Source organism: Bubalus kerabau, chromosome 16, assembly GCF_029407905.1.
Source record: "Bubalus kerabau isolate K-KA32 ecotype Philippines breed swamp buffalo chromosome 16, PCC_UOA_SB_1v2, whole genome shotgun sequence".
In the NCBI taxonomy this organism is placed as follows: Eukaryota; Metazoa; Chordata; class Mammalia; order Artiodactyla; family Bovidae; genus Bubalus; species Bubalus kerabau.
Window position 1 is genome coordinate 47,763,548 of NC_073639.1, and position 12,723 is coordinate 47,776,270.

Sequence of the window (12,723 nt, forward strand, 5' to 3'; positions counted from 1 at the left end):
CTATGCAACTAAACCCTGATGGATGCACCATTCTACTGATAACTAACTGTAGGGAAAAGGCTAATTAGCCAAGCTGGTGGTGGTCAGGCTCTCTCACCCCATGGCCTCTCACTCTGGCCCCACATGTTGTAAATACATGGTTATGTAACAGCTGAGCTAACTTATAGCACTGTGTATGCATGTCACAATGTACCCACTTGGGCACAGGCCACTTCTGTTCTATAAACATATAGAAGTTCCACCTGAAAAGCCCTTGAGGCTGCGTTATGGCCACGGTTATGGCTGTGTCCGCTGGGTCAACCATGAGAAAATACAGCTTGTCTGCTGCTACGGCTGCTGTGCCAGTCAGGAAAGAATAAACATGTCTGCAGTTCCTACAGCTCCTTGACTTTTCTTCCAGCTTCCCCGCTGGCACCTTGCCTACCCAGGGTTCAGAGAACAGTGAGATACAGCAAGACTAACTAACCAGCATTTACTCTCATGACATCTCCTGAACAACACGTGAGCAGGCTCACCTTGATGGGTTCTCCGTGGGGAGACACGACTTCATGAGAGAGTTCCATCATCTTGAGGGCCATCAGTGCGATCTGAACAGCGTGGGTGTCACTCTCTTTGTGTAAGCCCCCAGCCACACAGTACGCATCGCCAATCGTCTCCACCTATGCACAACAGATTCTCCACATTACAAAAAAAAAAACAAAAAACAAAAACCCAGGAAGCATCACAGTGTACATCATAGAGCAGAAATTACATCATGAAGCAGAAATCTCAGCTTCATGGGCCAATGGAACATCAGAGTCAATCACAGATTCTTGGTTTTTCTTTCCAGGAAACTCACAAGGTTTCTAAGCTGAAAGGCAGTACCCTGCTGCGAATACAGTGTCAGGAGGGGTGTCTGCTCCCAAACTTGCCACTGATTCCCCCATATCACTGCACCTCTTTCTTCCCGCACCATGTAAAATGGACTTTGTAGAAGCAAATGACTTACTTTGAATCTATTATAATATGTTTGAGATATTGGGTGATATATCCTCTCAGCATAAAATACAGTGCTTTGAACAAAGTCACTACTGAATCAAGGTCCTATGAATATAGTTAAGGTTAAAACTAACATTGCAACTTTTCAAAGAACTTTCGATGCTGTCATAGCAATGATAAACTGTCTACATGAGTATTAATCATAAAGTACAGAGACTAAGATGTCAAACGGGAGGCAGAGACGATGGTGATTGGAAAGCTATCGGAAATCAATCTCTTCTGTGAATTTCATGTATTGATCAGTTATTATCATTGTCATGATTGCTGTTGTTACGATTGATTTTCAGTTGTCATGCTGAATATAGAAAACCAACAGTTCATTTAAATCCACAAATTAGCTACCAAATTGTAATAGGTGTATTTTTCTCCTCCAAATTCTTATTGTAACCTAGATCATATCACTGTTCTGATCCAAAGCTGGCAATCTGGAGGGGTGAAGGTGAGAGAGAAGAGAAAGGGGGACAGCATCAGCAATTGCTTATTTCACTCAGAATAAATGCCAGAGCCCTTAAGCTGCCCCCAAAGTTCCTGTCCTGCCTTTCTACTGCCCCTGATCTTGATCCTTCTCCTTATTCTCTTTCTTGCTCACTTTGTCCCAAGCTGCTGGCCTCCTGTTTTCCCTCAAACATAGCAAACATTTGTTATTCCTTTGTCTAGATCAGTATACCTGCAGGTGACCACTAGGCACGTCCTTGGTTTCCTCAGGCTCTGCTAAAACTCACCTTGCAAGGAAGGTGATTCCGGCCACTTCCGTGAAATCCCTGGCTCCCCTGCACCTGCTCTATTTCCTTCCAGAGAGAGCACACCAACTAGGGTGCTGTGAATTCACGCCTTTGTTGTCTGTTTTCCTGGTGGAAAGCAAGCTCCCTGAGTCTGCTGTCTCATCAACTCCTCCACCACTGGGGCCCAGGATATTCACCAGTGAGCGAGCCTAGCATCCGACAGTATCACCTTGGCCACGCACACCAAGATGCACTCAGCCTAGGGGCTAACCTGTCACAGGGCTCAAAGAGCTACTCCGTAGGGGGAGAGGCCCCCTCAGCCCTGCTGGAGCCCCTGCGCTGGCAAGAGTGGCATGACGTCCCCAGTGCCACAGGGAATCTATCCTGTCCTCTATCTGTGTGTCCCTCCCTGGCCCCCTCCCTGCTCTGGGGCTCTTATCACAGGGACTGGACTCCACCCCCCACCACGCTGGCAAACTCTGGAGGACCAGTAAGGATATTCTAAACCACTAGATAAATAATCAAACAAGCAGGAAAATGACCAAAAGAATGAAAGAAAGAAAATGAAACTGAACGGAGTCCTGGTCCAATTCGGGGCCGGGATAAACAAGCCTTGCTGTTCCCCAGAAGCCAGCCAGGCACAGGTGAGCCGGTGATGGGAACACACTCTGTATCCTAAGCGTATTCTGAGGGGAGGCCCCCTCCCCGTTTATTCACAGCATCTCCAGTGTTTCCACACAGCGTTGACGTGAACAGCAGGTGAAACGAGGACATAGACTCACTGGCTGGGACAGCAGCTGGGTCCCCAGGGGACTCTGCGCCCCATCCTCGCCACGAGGAGTAAGGCTCTGAACGCTAGAGAGGAGTGACAACAGCGTTAAACATTTCAGCAGGGAGCGCCGTGCAGCAGTGGGCGGCTTCTGTGAACAGCTGGACAGTTTGCAGAGGAGAGCGAGACCTCCTCACAGTTCTGAGAGGAGACCTTCTCAAGACATCAGCTGTCTACAAATAAATACAGTGAATTCCACAAGAGGCCATCCAGCTTAACCTAACTGAAGCCAATTATTTTATCTGTAATTATACATGGACCTCTTTTTTCCCAAGGGAAACACAGCTCTGTCTGGAATTTCCTGTTAGAAATGTTTTAAAGAGAAAGTTTCACCGTGAGCATCTAGACTGGAACCAAGCAGGGCTTACGTTGTCCCATAAATAATTTTTGTTTCCTCTTTAATCATTTATTTATTTCATGTCAGGTTAAGCTCTGAAATGTCAGTTTTTTATGTGGCAAATTAAAACATGATTCAAGCCACATAAATGAGAAGCATGCTTTATTCTTCAAGCCAATGCTGAGAACTATGTAAGAAACATTAAATCAGTAAGAAAATGTTTTACTTCTAAAGAAACAGTCAGAATCTCTTCATTGGTTCTCTTATTAATAATGAGTGCTAAGTCATTTCAGTCGAGTCCAACTCTGTGCGACCCCATGGACTATAGCCTGCCAGGTTCCTCTGTCTATGGGATTCTCCAGGCAAGAATACTAGAGTGTGTTGCCATTTCCTCCTCCAGAGGATCTTCCCAACCCAGGGATCAAACCCACATCTCTTATGTCTCCTGCATTGGCAAGTAGGTTCTTTACCACTAGTGCCATCTGGGAAGCCCCTTATTAACAATAGTTACATTAAAAATAGTTTATTATGTTTCTGGGACAATCTCTTTACATCCCCAGAGCCTAGAATGATGCCTGGTACCCTGCAGGCACTCAGTCAACCCTGCTGGCTGATGAATAACAGATATTTTTTTTACCGTAATATTTATAAGAGCTCCGTTCATGAAGATTACAGGACATAAAGCATGTTATTCATGCATATTAACTCTGTGCATGGATATTATATCCTCTGTTTCAGAAATGGGAAAGGTTGTTTAACTTTCTCTGCTTACAAAGCAAACAAGGCAGAAAACGAGATTTGAAGACAGGCCATCTCCTGCCCTTGGTCACCAGACAAGCAGGTGATTTGAGTTTCTGTTCCCTGGCCATTAAAAGCATCCTGTTACTCTATACTGAATGAATCTGTTGGAAGACAATTCATGTAATCCTCCTGCTTCTTTACTTTTGCAGATGGAAAGGCTATATCCTCCCTCTTTGAAACATCTCAGGCTTAACAGTCTGTCTTGGTATTTCCCTGGTGGTCCAGTGGCTATAACTCCAAGCTCCCAATCCAGGGGGCCCAGGTTCAATCCCTGATCAAGGAACTAGATCCCACATTCTGCAAATAAGACCCAGAGCAGCCAAAAAAAAATAATCAATACTAAAAAAAAAAAACAAACAGAAAACAAAACCAAACCAATTCATCTCAGCTTTCACAGTCCAAGTGTCAGGCTCACTGACTTTAAAACGTCACCTTTCTGAGGGTCTGGCAGCCCACTCTCTCGCTGTCACCCTGAATTCTGTGAAAAGACACAGTGGCTGTCCTTTCTGGAATAATCATCTCTGAGCAGATTCAGAGCCAGAAGACACCCATACAACGAAGGCAGAATGTCTGCACCCAGGACAGGCTCCTGGCCCAACGCCCAACTCTCCCCATCCAGGGCCTGGCCCCCTACCTTGTAGACATCCAGCTCTCCACACTGCCGGTCAAAGCGGGTGTAGAGTGCGTTGAGCATGGTGATGACCTGTAGCGGGGAGCACTGGGAACAGATGGCTGTGAACCCCACGATGTCCGAGAAGAGCATGGTGACATTGCCGAAGCGCTTGGCCTGCACAGCGTGGCCCTGCCACAGCTGCCGCGCCACCTCGCTTGGGAAGATGGAACACAGCAGGTCCACTGTCTTCCGCTTCTCCTCCTCCAGGGCCTGGTGGGCCTGCTCCAGCGTGGCCTTCAGCTTGCCCAGCCTCTTCTTCAGGCCATCCTGGGCCCTGGCCTGCTCCCCAATCAGCACCACATCCCGCAGCGCGTTGTGAATGGGGATGTCGGAGAGGTACAGCCCTCGGCCCGTGAAGTCTTCCAGTCTGTCCACGCAGGGCGAGCCCAGGAACAGGATGGAGCTGGACTCCACCATGTAGATCATCTGGCCTTTGAGGTCCATCACCTGTGTAAAAGGAGGACCAAGCTTTGTGGCTTATTCATGCTCCCAACAGACAAAAAGTGAGGAAACAGGAACAGTGATAATCCCTTCTTTTTTTTTGAACAAGTCACACACCTTGCAGGATATTAGTCCCTCCACCCCACCTTTGTTTTTAAACTTGAGCTTTTTCTACTTGTTGACAAAAACAATAGGCTCTCTTACGGTTTCAATTTACTATGAGCTCTAAAATGCATGCATACATCTGGAGAATATACTGGAGAATTGTTGCTGTTCAGTTGCTAAGTCATGTCCAACTCTTTGTGACCCCATGAACTGCAGCACACCAGGCTTCCTTGTCCTCTACTGTCCTAGAGTTTGCTCAAACTCATGTCTACTGAGTTGGTGATGCCTTCCAACCATCTCATCCTCTGTTGCCCCCTTCTCCTCCTGCCCTCAATCTCTCCCAGTATCATAGATTACACAGAAAATATGATTTTTCAATCAACAATGCCCCAAATTCTTGCTTCAAGGCTTTCTCACTGCGTGCTACACTGATGCTTCTGCTCCAACATTCTCTCAGCAGCAGCCATCAGCAGAAGGGTGCACAGGACCCCTTGGGGAGGGGGCTTCACGTTTTCATTCCGGGTCACAAGCTCACATGTGTGAAGGAGACAGATGTGTACATATGTGTTAACGAAACAGAGCCACAGAAGCAGCCTGGACGTCCTTCAACCAGTGAATGGTTAACCAAAGTACAGGACGACCACACAATGGAATACGACACGGCCTATCCCATCATGAAAGAGACCAGTGTCTAATGACATGGAAGAATACACACAGATATCATTTACTGATTAAAAAAGAACTGTAAAAAGTAGCTTTTTTGTTTTAAACAAAAATGTACATAATGTTTTTGATTTTGCAATGGACATCTTAAAAGTAGTACCTATTTTTAAACATTTAGTTGTACTGTGTTTATGATAAAAAGTAATGAAGCTGTTTCCATCTGGGAGGACAGATAGTTTGTCTTCTGGGTTAACTTGTCCAGAAGAGAGGTGCGTTGTGAGCCTTTCTATGAGCTCAGGTATACTATTGACTGTGGTTTCCAAGCTTCTTTTCTAAATCATGCATGGTTCTCTACTATGAGATGAGAGCAGAACACTTTCTCCCACATTTTCTAACAGTTAATCAAACAAGTTATTGACTTTTTCCATGTCTATTAAATATTGCCTTAAGAATCCATTTAGTTGCCTCCTCTAAGAAACAAGTCATTTTTTGTTTCTTTGTTGCAGAATTCCTCTTATTATCCAAATTAAGTCAGCTATTTTGTGATGATCAAAGCCATATTTTTACATAAGTATTTTTGTAATTCAGCTATAAAATACTCCATAAATATTTTCCAGGTGACGCTAGTGGTAAAAAACCAACCTGCCAATACAGGAGATGTAAGAGACATGGGTTCCATCCCTGGGCCGGGAAGATCCCGTTGGAGGAGGGCACGGCAACCCACTCCAATACTCTCGCTTGGAGAATCCCATGGAGAGAGGAGTCTGGAAGGCTACAGTCTATATGGTTGCAAAGAGTCCGACACGACTGAAATGACTTAGCACAGCACAGCACACAAAGATTTTAAAAGGTAGACTGCATTCAAAAAATATTTGTGAAGTAATGCCTTAAGTAAGCAAGCAAATGAATGCACAAAGAATCTTGTTTTAAGCCTTGAAAGTATTTTAGAATTATTTTAAACAGAAATATTTTATTAAAAATTCTGGAGACTTCCCTGGCAGTCCAGTGGTTAAGACTCTGCAAATTTGACCCCTGGTCAGGGAACTAAGATCCCACATTCCCTTCACCCAAAAAGCCAAAAAACAAAAAGTAGAAGCAACACTGTAACAAATTCAATAAAGACTTTAAAAATGGTCCACATTAAAAAATGTTTAAAATATTGTGAAGTGATACGGTATATTTTTACATTTTTCACACCCAGTCTTTAAAAGTGAAATCATTGAATCCATATCACAACAGGACAACTTTTCTTCTTACCCTGGAAGATTTCTTCACGGAGTTGTCCCACCTCCTCACTCGCACCAGGAACTGCATGTTCAGCATGGTCATAATGCCGCTGAACGTCTGGCTGATTTTGGGGGTCAGGATCTCAAAGTACTCATCAAAATGAGGCTTCCCTTGTACGTCTCTCCTGCTCATCAGCCGCCTGATGCCATGGCCGAGCTGCAGGATGCTCATATCTCTGTCAAGCATGAAGTGGAAAGGAAAGGTCTTGCAGAAGAGCGAGGCGGGGATGACCAGCGAGGACACAGGTTTCCCAGGGGGCGGGTGCGGCCGGGCGCTCCTGATGTGGACGGAGTAGAGCTCGCAGGGCTGGTCCACGAACTCACGGCAGTCCTGGTGGAAGCGAGAAGGCGTCGAGGAAACCTCCACTTCCGTCTCATACAGTATGCGAGCAGCTGCCTTAATGATGCCAGGGAGAATCAGGGAAGTGATCCTCTTGGGGAAGAAATAGTAAACATATAAGACATCAGGATCTTTATCCAGGCATAAGATGGATGCGTCCTCAAACCTGCCCTTCTTTTCTGCTTCTTGGCAGTGGCTGCTCTGTTTCAGGAGGGTGCTGAAGCTATTTAAAAAATCTTTCAGGGTTCCTCCAACCACACCTAGGATGTATTCATCTTCTTCATAACATATTTTAAAAAGCTCCTCACCAAGAGATTCTTTGATGATCTCCACTGGAACTCCTGAAAGCATAGAACACATTTTCTGCCATATCATATGCATCATCTTGGCAGAGCTGTATTTTTACTACTATTTTTAATACCACCTTATCTGACAATTTAGCTTGCTTTATATCTGCTATAAGAGTTCCAACCAAAATTAATCATTTTTGTTCAAATTGTCTGCATAAATTTATTTCTAAAATTCAAGTAACTCCAAATACACACCCAAATTGGTTAATTATGAAAGAATGATCAATTGAGTATATGACTTTTTATCACCCTGAAACTTAACTATAAAAGAGCAATTGGAATCACAGGGTTAAGTCTCTTTCAAAAGAAGTTTTCCCACCTTGTTAACATCAGAAACAGTGGCACATGTTGTGAAGGGGTACTAGCTAGCCCCCTTGGAATATAAGCATCAGATATAGAATTAATTTATATCACTGGTGGTGAAATTCAATTTTGTCATTTTTCCTGAGATGATATAAACTAATATATTATAATAGTAGTAAATATTATTACTATTATTTTTGAGCAAAATAGCATTCTTGTTGTTTAATGTTACCTGAATAAAAATGTGTTGGGAATATATCATTTACTTTCCACAACTTTTCCTTCACTAGTCTGCTTTATTCTTTAAACTCTTTGTAGCACACTCTTCTCATCTATAACGTAGGGGAAACGTGGATGCCCTGTTCACAGCACTGCTGTGGTGTTTGTGGGCCATGTTAGAATTGTGCCCGACCCAGAGAGAGGGTTCAGTGCAAGTCAGTCATCAGCAGCAGCAGCAGAAGCAAATTCTTCAAATCTACTTCAAAAAAAAAACCTCACCAGTTGGTCCACACACTCAAACTTTGAAAAGGACAGTATGACAAAGTCACTCATCTGCTTGATTCTGCCAAACTAAGTATTAATATGTAAGCACTGCTCATATATTTCTCATAATTGCTTCCAACCTTTAAAAACTTACTTATGTTACTATGCTGAGTAGAACTTTTCATGCATAAATGAAGGACACTTAGTTACTAAGTTCAAGACCAAAGCATATGAATGTCTATGAATCAGCCTGCCAGGCAGCTTTATCTACTTCTCAGCAAATAAACATTGTAAGAAGAGGAAACGTTTGAGGTCAAACAAAGGTATAAGTATGAAAAAGAGTAATTCTTTACATTAACACAAAACATGATATTTAACATTTCACATTGGATGTTACCAACAAATAAACATGAATATTTTAAAGAAAATATTAGTTCTCCAGGTAAATATTTTCTAGGAATAGAAAATTTTACTTTACAGGTAAAATAGTTCTATAAGCAAATTATTTTCTAATTTCATATATTTAATTCTATTACCTGCTGCAATTGCTTGGTCCACAATTATTTTTTCAAAGTCTTCTCTTTCCAAAGATTTCCTGAAATTATTTCAATATCTTAAATTATAAACTGACAAATGAATGCTAAAATTTCAGATTATAACATACAGAAATGATGACAGAAAATAATTTAAATTACCTTCTTTGTAGAGGCAAATCTTGACTGTCGAGTTTAAAGGATAGGAGCAGTGACACATACAAACCAAATCAATGTTGGAAAACCCCCAAATATACATGACCTAGACTATTTCATCACTTTTCATAAAGTATATCTACCTTTGAAACTAACTTCATATAAGCTAATAGTACAGAGGTTTGTACTGGCAGAAAACCCAATGGTACAAAATGGCCAAGGATGATAATAAATCAGAATGGGCTTTTCTGATAAAACAACCAAGAAGAAAAATCTACCTACTGATGGACTTCACTTCTAAGTAAGTCCTTATTTATTTTTTAAAGCAAATACACAGTATGTGCTACTTTTAGGTTTTAGGTTCTATATATTTAACTATCAGGAATCATCACATTAAACTTTTATCCTTGATCTAATATAAAATTAGTAACTAAATAAATTTATTCCTTATTAAATTACTGAACTGCTTTAAGTAACACGTTTATAATATACTTATATATTAATAATAATTCATATAATTTAATATATATGATTAATGATATATGATAATAGCATACATTTTGACTGATAGGATTTTGTAATTTCAACAGGACAACTTGTTGATTCATGTTTGCTTAATTGTTTTTTTGATGAGTTCTGATAGTGATAACTGATTAAAATCAAATTTACAAAACTACTAAAGCATATTAAAAGATACCCAAGTTATTTTGTGGTTCAGTTTGCTATTAGACAAGCCAAGATCACAAATAGGCATAAGTTGAAAATACTATATCAAACAGATTTCAATAAAGCATGATACATGTAGAGAAACTTCAAAAGAAAAAATTCTTGACAAGGAAAATCACCCCACTGGCTACTTGATCACATAAAGGTATACTGCTTACAACATGTGACAACAGACTGTTCAAAATTGGGAAACAAGTATGTCAAGGCTGTATGTTGTCACCCTGCTTATTTAACTTATGTGTAGAGTACAACATGTGAAATGCTGGGCTGGATGAATCACAAGCTGGAATCAAGACTGCTGGGAGAAATATTAACAACCTCCAATATGCAAATGATACCACTCTATGGCAGAAAGTAAAGAGGAACTAAAGAGCCTCTTGATTAGGGTGAAAGAGGAGAGTGAAAAATCTGGCTTAAAACTCAACATTCAAAAAACTAAGATCATAGCATCTGGTTCCATCACTTCATGGCAAATAGATGGGGGAAAAGTGAAAACAATGGCAAATTTTATTTTCTTGGGCTCCAAAATCACTGCAGACAGTGACTGCAGCCAAGAAATTAAAGGATGCTTGCTCCTTGAAAGAAAAGTTATGACAAACCTAGACAATATGCTAAAAAGCAGAGACATCACTTTGTGGACAAAGATCCATCTGGTCAAAGCTATGGTTTTTCCAGTAGTCATGTTTGGATATGATAGTTTCACCATAAAGAAGGCTGAGCACCAAATAATTGATGCATTCAAATTGTGATGCTGGAGAAGATTCTTGAGAGTCCCTTGGACTACAAGAAGATCAAACCAGTCAATCCTAAAGGAAATCAACCTTGGACATTCATTGGAAGGACTGATGCTGAAGCTCCAATACTTTGGCCACCTGATGCAAAGAGCCAACTCATTGGAATAAGACCCTGATGCTGGGAAAGATTGAGGGCAGGAGGAGAAGGTGGGCAACAAAGGATGAGATGGTTGGATGGCATCACCGACTCAATGGACATGAGTTTGAGCAAAGTCTGGGAGATAGGGAGAGGGAAGTGCTTCAGTCCATGGGGTCACAGAGAGTTGGACATGACTTAGCAACTGAACAACAACAGTCAGAAATATATTCTTATCTAAATAACTTGGGGATCAGGCTATTATATTACATCTAGTTTGAATTAGATACCCCCAACCCCTTGTTATATACTATATTAGTTAGTCTCCAGATTTGTTCCTTCTTCTCATTTAAGCAACTTCTTTTTTTTTTTTTTTTTGAAGAATTAGCCTAAAGCTGCTCAGAGGACTCTTCTGCCAATTCCCAGCAAAGCTTAGCTAAGTCAAATATCACACTGCTGCTGCTGCTGCTGCTAAGTCGCTTCAGTCGTGTCCGACTCTGTGCGACCCCATAGACGGCAGCCCACCAGGCTCCTCCGTCCCTGGGATTCTCCAGGCAAGAATTCTGGAGTGAGTTGCCATTTCCTCCTCCAATGCATGAAAGTGAAAAGTGAAAGTGAAGTCGCTCAGTCGTGTCCGACTTGTAGCAACCCCATGGACATCACACAGTGCCATTCAAAATAAGTTCCTTTAAAAAAAAAAAAAAAAAGTTCCTTAACTTTACCTTCAAAAAATTTAAAAATAAGGTATATGTCTGCATGTACACCAGCAAATGTATGTTATACACACAGGCACACATACACCAGCCATGAATTCACACATGATGTGATCAAAAGGTCCTAGGAAAAGATAAAAGCAAAAGCTCAAAACCAACCCAAAAGGGTATCATAATGACTGTATAAAACTCATTCACTTAAAAATGATGGTGGGTGTGCTGTATGACTCAGGGAACTCAAATCAGGGCTCTGTAACAACTTAAAGCGGTGGGAGAGGGAGGAAGATGGGAGGGAGGTTCAAGACAGAGGGGACATATATATACCTATGGCTGATACATGTTGATGTTTGGCAGAAACCAACACAATTCTGTAAAGCAGTTATCCTTCAATTTAAAGATAAATAAATTTAAAATTTTAAAAATGGTGGTGGGTGGGAAAGTGAAGTTCCCCTCAGCAGTCAGCACAGTGCCCTCAATAGAAATGGCAGCCAACCTGCCAGAAAGATGGGGGAAAAGGCCCAACATAGCCAAGAACTAAAGAAACAAAGCAGAGAGAAGCCATTTGGCATTATCAGCAGACAGTCTCATAAGAGAAAAAGTCCCTCTTCTTATTTCAACAGTGGTATAATCATTAGGACAGTTTAACAGTATGATAATGCTTTAAGAAGTCAAAGAAGAGGTAAAAAGATTTTTCAAAATTTCAAATAAAATCATTTTTTTAAGTTTTGAGGGTTTTTTTTTTTTTTTTTTTTTTTTAAAGAGCTCCATCTCTGGGAACACATCCTAATTGAATATCAGCATCGAGCTTAGGCACATTTCAGAACACCAAGCCCTGGGAATAAATTCTTAGTCAACTGGCTGCCAAGGCCTCAGGCAGACAGACACAGTAGCACAGCTCCAGGACTTGCTGGCTATCTTATCAGCCGGACTGAGAATTAAGGTCAGAGGCTTTTGGAATGCTGTCCATATCACTCTGCAAACACAGCTTCTGTCAGATACATAGATTCACACTCTCTTTTTGGACCTGTCTCTGACCCCTTCTTGGCTTGCCTGCTGCCTGAAGCCTGGGACCAGTTAGTCAGCGAGTGAAATTAAGCCCAGAAAATGCACAGAGCAGATGATCCCCTCCTGAGCAGCAGATGGATAAATGTATAAAATATTCCCGACAAAGGTACTGGTTTGCAAAAGTTGCAAATTCAATTCTGAAATTTCAATGCAAGTGTTTATTGTAGTATTTACACAGCAAATAATCCTTCAATTTCTGGGAAACCAAAACAAAGCCAAATCAAGTTTTCCACCAGCAGTAAATGTGCCAAGATGTATTTGTAAAATGAACTCTAAAAATCAGGGTTTG

At 41.5% G+C, this 12,723-nt stretch overlaps 1 protein-coding gene across 6 annotated transcripts in view; it reads right to left on the bottom strand.

The window, feature by feature from the left end:
* The window catches only part of GUCY1A1 (guanylate cyclase 1 soluble subunit alpha 1), a 72,149-nt gene that overhangs the window by 20,345 nt on the left and 39,081 nt on the right, over positions 1–12,723 (bottom strand). For all 6 annotated transcript variants that reach the window (XM_055549562.1, XM_055549559.1, XM_055549563.1 and 3 more), the window contains 4 exons: positions 8,908–8,966; positions 6,867–7,576; positions 4,362–4,847; positions 516–659 (listed from right to left, as the gene is read on the bottom strand). In XM_055549562.1, coding sequence (XP_055405537.1) covers positions 516–659; positions 4,362–4,847; positions 6,867–7,576; positions 8,908–8,966 — 1,399 coding nt within the window. The remainder of the gene's footprint in view (positions 1–515; positions 660–4,361; positions 4,848–6,866; positions 7,577–8,907; positions 8,967–12,723) is intronic.